This window comes from Chiloscyllium plagiosum, unplaced genomic scaffold, assembly GCF_004010195.1.
Source record: "Chiloscyllium plagiosum isolate BGI_BamShark_2017 unplaced genomic scaffold, ASM401019v2 scaf_2907, whole genome shotgun sequence".
Classification (NCBI taxonomy): Eukaryota; Metazoa; Chordata; class Chondrichthyes; order Orectolobiformes; family Hemiscylliidae; genus Chiloscyllium; species Chiloscyllium plagiosum.
This window is the reverse complement of record NW_025211757.1, coordinates 874-8,447: the sequence shown is the minus strand read 5'-3', so window position 1 is coordinate 8,447 and position 7,574 is coordinate 874. Positions and strand designations below refer to the sequence as shown.

At 43.8% G+C, this 7,574-nt stretch overlaps 1 protein-coding gene across 1 annotated transcript in view; it reads right to left on the bottom strand.

Annotated features, from left to right (window-relative positions):
- The window catches only part of LOC122547114 (afadin- and alpha-actinin-binding protein-like), a 14,644-nt gene extending 7,338 nt beyond the window's left edge, over positions 1–7,306 (bottom strand). The window contains exons 1-6 of the mRNA XM_043685689.1: positions 7,224–7,306; positions 7,062–7,135; positions 6,059–6,216; positions 4,650–4,862; positions 2,498–2,608; positions 1,361–1,496 (exon numbers count right to left, since the gene is read on the bottom strand). Coding sequence (XP_043541624.1) covers positions 1,361–1,496; positions 2,498–2,608; positions 4,650–4,862; positions 6,059–6,216; positions 7,062–7,110 — 667 coding nt within the window. The 5' untranslated portion in view covers positions 7,111–7,135; positions 7,224–7,306. The remainder of the gene's footprint in view (positions 1–1,360; positions 1,497–2,497; positions 2,609–4,649; positions 4,863–6,058; positions 6,217–7,061; positions 7,136–7,223) is intronic.
- Positions 7,307–7,574: the final 268 nt, after the last annotated feature.

Below are 7,574 nucleotides of genomic sequence, written 5' to 3'. Positions count from 1 at the left end.
CAGGGATCCGTGCTGGGACCGCAGCTTTTTACAATATACATTAATGATAGAGAAGATGGTATTAGCAATAACATTCGCAAATTTCATCAGCTGGGTGGCAGGGTGAAATGTGATGAGGATGTTAGGAGATTACAGGGTGACCTGGACAAGTTAGGTGAGTGCTCAGATGCATGGCAGATGCACTTTCACGTGGATAAATGGATCCTTATCCACTTTGGTGGCAAGAACAGGAAGGCAGATTACCACCTAAGTGGAATCAATTTAGGTAAAGGGGCAGTACAGAGAGATCTGGGGGTTCTTGTACACCACTCAATGAAGGTAAGCATGCAGGTACAGCAGGTAGTGAAGAAGGCTAATAGCATGCTGGCCTTCATAACAAGAGGGATTGAGTATAGAAGCAAAGAGGTTCTTCTGCAGCTGTACAGGGCCCTGGTGAGACCACACCTGGAGTACTGTGTGCAGTTCTGGTCTCCAAATTTGAGGAGAGACATTCTGGCTATTGAGGGAATGCAGCGTAGGTTCACGAGGTCAATTCCTGGAATGGCGGGATTACCTTACACTGAAAGACTGGAGCGACTGGGCTTGTGTACCCTTGAGTTTAGAAGACTGAGAGGGGATCTGGTTGGGACATATAAGATGATCAAAGGATTGGACACTCTGGCGGCAGGCAACATGTTTCCGCTGCGGGGTGAGTGCCGAAACAGAGGACACAGCTTAAAAATACGGGGTAGACCATTTAGGACAGAGATGGGGAGAAACTTCTTCACCCAGAGAGTGGTGGCTGTGTGGAATGCTCTTCCCCAGAGGGCAGTGGAGGCCCAGTCTCTGGATTCATTTAAGAAAGAGTTGGATAGAGCTCTCAAGGATAGTGGAATCAAGGGTTATGGAGATAAGGCAGGAACAGGATACTGATTAAGGATGATCAGCCATGATCATATTGAATGGTGGTGCAGGCTCAAGGGCTGAATGGCCTACTCCTGCACCTATTTTTTTTATTGTAAATAAACAGTTAACTGAAACCAGAGCCTTAAGTGACAAAACAGAATCAACCTGACTCACTCCCTATCCACACAATTTCACCAAAGTGCCCTGGATTTTCTGATTTTAACCCATTTGCAGCATGCACAGTATTGCACACTCAAATGAATTGCCCAGAATAGTTCCCAGGTTTCAGATCCACCTTTAATTGACACATGGGGAAAAAACACTGTCTCTACAGCATGTTACCTCCCAGATCCAAATACAGGAGGAGTTTGAACTGTGCAACTGATGGGTGATGGGAAATGTGAACCCTCCAATTGAAGTTTTGCACTTCTTTACCCCCATCCCACCTCCAAACCAGAATCAAAAACAGACTTACCAATTCTCTTATCCTTTTTGTCTGTCAGGTGGTGATTCATCTTCTCCTTCAGTTTGCTCAGTTCCTGCTCCTTCCGTTTCAGCTCATGAAGATACTGAGCTGCCCGACTTGCAATGACACTCTGTAACTTCACCACCTGGGAGTGAGAGATGGACGTGTCACTAACCCACCATTTATCAGCTCAGTATGGCTATAGGTGCAAAGGCCCTACATTCCAGAATTCCCCCTTTTAAAAAAAAAAATCACCTAGGTCAATCATTTAATCAGCCGTTTAAATACCTCTGGGGTGACATGGTATTAATTTTATTTGATAATGTGGTTGCAAAGCACCTTGAAGTAATTTATTGCATAGACATGATTTTTTTTGTTGCCTCAAGTGGTTGCAAGTCAGCCAAGTTTCCTGAAGATTTAACATACCTGGGGCTAACGGGGAGAAAGCAGAAGCACACAGAGGCCCTGTGCTCACCCAATATCCACATGACCCAGTAAATCACCATACAGCAGTCTGGACTGATATCCAGTGGTACCCCTAATATCCTGATCTTGCTTAAACAGACAGTAGTAACCATGCAATCTTTCCTCATCCTCAAGAGGTGGGCCCAGCTATCAGCACAGACCCAAGATTTTGCTGGTGTGACTGTATTCACTTAGCAATTGCTGTACTGAGGGGGAGAAACAGTCATGAAGGCAAAGTAGCACCACTTATTCTAATATGGCTGCTAAACACTAGTCACCTGACTTACTGGATCTAACCATAAGGACAGATCTGTACAGCACAGAAACAGACCCTTCAGTCCATACTGGCCAGAAATCCCAAATTCATCTCGTCCCATTTGCCAGCACTCGTCCCAGATCCCTCTAAATTCTCATTCATATATCCATCAAGATGCCTTTTAAAATGTCCCAGCTTCTACTACTTCCTCTGGCAGCTCATTCCATACACGCATCACCCTCTGAGAAAAAGCTGCCCCTTATGTCCCTAGTCCTTTAGGGATCTATTACTCTTCACCCCTCCCAACAAATCAAACACCATATATTTCACCTTTACTCATCTCTGGTCACATGGAGCAGCAGTAGTTAAGGAGAGAGGTTGTGTTTGATCACTGGTTTTAAATTAACACTGACAGTCGATCTTACCTCCTCCTTCTGGCTCTTCAGCTGGTTATTCAAATTCCTGATGCTCTTCTGTCTTTGCAGCTCCTTTGTTTGGGAAGCAGCAATTTCCTGCTCCAATGCTTCCACCTGTTCCTGTTTGGAAAGAACATCCAACCAAACCATCAGCCTAGTGTATGGACTCAGAAGGACAGAAATTTCAGAGTTACCGGACCTACTAGCCCTTCAAGCAGGCTGTTTCCCCGATTGCAGAGTGTGGCGTGGAGGAAAGGGGGGAGGGGGGACAAACAGCACCTTTGTTCATCAGATCCTCCTTCCCAGAAGGTTGGCTGTTGTTGACCTCCCATCTGTCCCCTACTGTCCTTACTCACTCCACAAGAGATTATCAACTGCATCCAGCTGATATCAAAAATCAGTATTTCCTAATCTGGTTCCCTCTACATTTCCAAATGTTAACTGTCCATCTACCACCCACTACGAGTCACAGTCAGCATGAAAACAGACCCTTGGGTCCAACGCATCCACGTCCACCTAAATTCATCTAGTCCCATTGGCCAGCACTTGGCCCGTATCCCTCGAAACCACCCGGATGCCTTTTAAATGTTGTAATTGTACCAGCCTCCGCCACTTCCTGTGGCAGCTCATTCCATACATGCGCCACCCTCTGCAGGAATACATTGCCAAATAGATCCTTTTTGGGCGGCACGGTGGCTCACACTGCTGCCTCACAGCACCAGGGTCCCAGGTTCGATTCCAACCTTGGGCAACTGTGTGGGGAGTTTGCACGTTCTCCCTGTGTCTGTGTGGGTTTCCTCCCACAGTCCAAAGATGTGCAGGTCAGGTGCATTGGCCATGCTAAATTGCCCATAATGTTAGGTGCATTCGTCAGAGGGAAGTGGGACTGGCAGATTACTTGGCGGGTCGGTGTGGACTTGTTGGGCCAAAGGGCCTGTAGGTAATCTAATCTAATTTAAATCTTTCCCCTCTCACCCTAAACTGATGTCCTGTAGTCTTAGACTCCCCACCCCAGCGAAAATACATTGGCTATTCACCCTATCCATGCCCCTCATGATTTTGTAAACCTGTGTGAGGTCACCCCTCAGCCTCTGACGCCCCAGGGCAAACAGCCACAGCCTGTTCAGCCTCTCCCTATAGCTAAAGCCCTCTAAACCTGACAACATCCCTGTAAATCTTTTCTGAACCCTTTCAGGTTTCACAACATCCTTCCTGTAGCTGGGAGACCAGAATTGCACACAATATTCCAAAAGTGGCCTCTCCAATGTCCTGCACAGCCACAGCATGGCTTCCCAACTCCTACTCCATGAACTGACCAATGAAGGCAAGCGTACCTAATACCACCTTCACTATCCTATCTAACTGTGACTTCACTTTGAACTATAAACCTGCACTCCAATGTCTCTTTGTTTTAATGACATGGACAAAATATTGTCTTTGATAGTATGCATCAATTTCCTCATTTCTCCAATCATTTCCACCAGTTATTTACTGGTTAATCCACCTGCTGGTAAAAGCCATGGAGAACAGTGATATCTCCGATTACCAGTCTGAACTTCATCTCACCGCCGTACCCTTTAATAGAAAGGAACAGACTGGCCATGCTGAATTCGCAGTCCAAGAGAAAACTTTTGTGAGCTGGGTGGAAGCAACACCGACGCTTCTTAGAGAGTTAGTCGCTCTATACAAAATGGGAGGAAGACAATTTAGTAAGATCCCCCTTCATACCGACTAAATCACCATCTGGTGAAATGCACCACCCTGGAGTGCAGTGAGTAATGGGACAGAATAAATTGTAGGAGATTGACAGATTTTCATTAACAATGGATGAAAGAGTTAGGGAGAGTGGATAGAGGTTGAGGTCGAGATGAGATCAGCCAAAAGTGTACTAAATGATGGCGCAGGATCGAGGAGCAGAGTGGCCTATTCCTGCTCCTAGTTGTGATATTCTTATCACTCCTTTAGACAGAGGAGCACAGCAGAGGCACAGGGCTGGTGAACTACAGATTCCTTTCTGTTGCTTTGAGGATAATGTGTAAATGCTCACATTTTGTTTACAATTAACCACAGCAACTCCATTTATTAGCATGCAGCAATAAAACTGCTCAAAACAAACACATTCGTGATATTACAAGCCTCAGTTCCTTCCAGTGCAACTCACCTGCAGTTTCAGCTGGCTGTTTTTCAGACAATCCTGCTCACTGAAAGACTTTAAACGCTCCATTTCTAATCCATTTACCTTTGTTGCATTTTTCCGGTAGAGATGCAGCAGGCTATACACAGTGTTTACGAGAGAAACGAGGCTAAAACTTGGCATTGGATTCTCCTCAAAACTATCATCGAACAAAGCAGGAAGACCCAGTTTATTCAATTCCTGGAATATTTAGGAGACAGTCAATATTTAAATCAAAACTAGCTCCTCAAATTTAAGAAATTGGGGAATGGCTAAAACGATTGGCCTACATAAACAATATGCAGATCCAGGATGGTGTAGACAAGTAATCAATACAAGCATTAACCAGGTAACTTTACAAGTATTATAAAAAGGAGAAGTGCTGTTGGAACTGCCTAAACTCCAAACAGGAAAGTGAACAGTTAGATCATATATATATCCTAGAATACAAAACACAAAAGCATGACATTCCAGGTCAAAATGAAGTTATACATTATCAGATGAAATAAGCAAGGGCATTTAGAAACAAAGTTTAAAGGGACAAAAAGAAACCACTTGGTCCATCATGCCTACACCAGCAGACACCTAGGCATGCTGATCAATTCACTGATCAAAATGAATCACAATATAGAGGCAGGAAGCACTGATCTATTGTGGATGTGCCTTCCTCAGTAGAATACTAGCAATGATCGAGAGATTACTCTTGCCTTTTACAAGATGAATATAAAATGACATGGAGATAGTTGAGATCCATATGTTTGAACGTGGGTTGAGAAGCTGGCCTCAAACAGCTAATGACGTGTGCGAGTCAGAGACCTGGGCTCTCATCCTTCAGCAGTAATAGTTACAGTCTGACAAGGAAGACAATGAAATAGCAGAAGTGGCTAGGGGAAAAGCCACAGAGTTATAAATCTTATTTTCAGGATCTGCTAACCTTCCCAGAACATTCATAATGAAGTTCCATAAAAATCCAAAACTTACATTTATCGTATTGTACTTCCTACGCTGTAGGTGTCACATGCCAAGAGACCATTTCCTTGCTTCCCCAGGACAGAAGCCCAATATAACCACACACAAGTTCTTGATGTCTACTGAGTGGAACTGCATGCCTTGACCGTTAGATATTTTCTAATGAGCCTATTCAAAGATGCTATTACACACCTCTGGATTCAAGTTTCACATGCATCAGGCTTCCTGGCTCATAATCTTGAGGCAGGATTAACAGAGAAAGGAAATAAAAGGTTAAAGCCCTGGGATGCATTTTATTGCTGGGTAAAAATTTTACATCCTTATTTTTACTTTAAGTCTGGTATCCAAGCAGAAACCAATGGCTTCTTGGAATGTTTCACAATTCTAAAGATCTGTATTTTCACAAAATCAGTCATACTTCAGCCTACCTTGCTTAGGTACGAGACACACTCATCAACATTGTCACCCCAACAGAAAGCATTTTGACTGAACAGGTTTGGAAGTGCCAGCCCTGGGGAACAGTGCAGTGTGATGGTGCTGGCAGGGGAGAATGGTGAAGTAGATCTCAGGACAAAGCTCTTCGCATCTGTGGACAGATTTATTTTTAAAAAGGAGGTTTCAATAGTTCCACTTACCTAAGAACCCCATCCCACATCATGATCGATTTTACAGCCAAACTGAAGCAAGGCAGGGTGACACAAGAGTTAACCAAGAGGGAGGTAGTCTAAAATGCATTGCACCATTCTGGGGCCCCTGTAGTTTACCTTTGAGCAAGTTTTGCCAATTGATGCTCAAATCCTGATAGATCTCTTTCCAGTTTGCCACCTCCACTAACCAGGGATACTAGTATCTTCAGTGCTAACACCGAGTTACGAGTAAAGTGGAAACTCCCTAATAATAGTGATCAAAGAACAATGACCAATTGTGGGAGCTTGCTGTGCACTAGTTAGCTGCAGTGCTCCCCACATTATAACAGAAACCACAGTAATAGAAGAATGAAATGCTTTGGAAAACCCTGAGATTATGAAAAGGTGCTATAGAGGGGAGATGATGGTCTCATAGCATTATTGCTGGACTATTAATCCAGAGACTAACAATGTTCTAGGGACCCAGGTTCAAATCCTGCCATGGCAGAATTTAAATCCAATTTTAAATAACATAGATTAGGAGTCTACTGATGACCATGAATCAGTTTCCAAATGTTGGAAAACCCTTAATGCCTTAATGCCCTATAGGGAAGGAATCTACCATTCTTAGCTGGTCTATCCTACATTTGATTCCAAACCCACAGCAATGTAATTCACTCTGAACAATTCAGGATGGGCAATAAATTCTGGCCTGGTCAGTAACATCCACACCCCAGAAGTGAATATATTTTTAAAAATACAAGGTCTTTTTACACACCATGGATTGGACAAAAAAAAAACTCACCAGGGGATTTGCCAACTTCAGCTGTAGACACAAACTTCCAGTCACCCATCTCGCTAATGGGTATAAAAAGTTCTCTGAGAAAGAAGAGAATGTTTATTGAATGATTATTATGGAAAGTCATTATAAAAACAGAGACATGTAAAAGTGACCGAGAGCATTTACATTAATAAAAAAAAATGCTTCAAAAATTCAACTTCTGTTTCACCATTTCCCTCTTTTTTCGCTGAGGTGGGGAAAGGAGAAGGCTAAACTTACTCAGCGTATTAGTGCTTCACTCAATCACTTTAAACGTTTCATACAATGCGCTGCTTTGACTAATTAACCTGAGCCCAGATTGTCCTCTGCAGCGACGCCCTGGGTTTTAAATCTCCCTCCACAACATTGACACCGCCCATTGGACTGCACCCACCACCCAATCAGAAGCCGTATCCAACAAGGCTCTAGCCAATCGGAAGGACCCTCGTATTGCGCATGCGCACAACTCCGGAGGTGTTCTGGGAGTTGGAGTTTTCT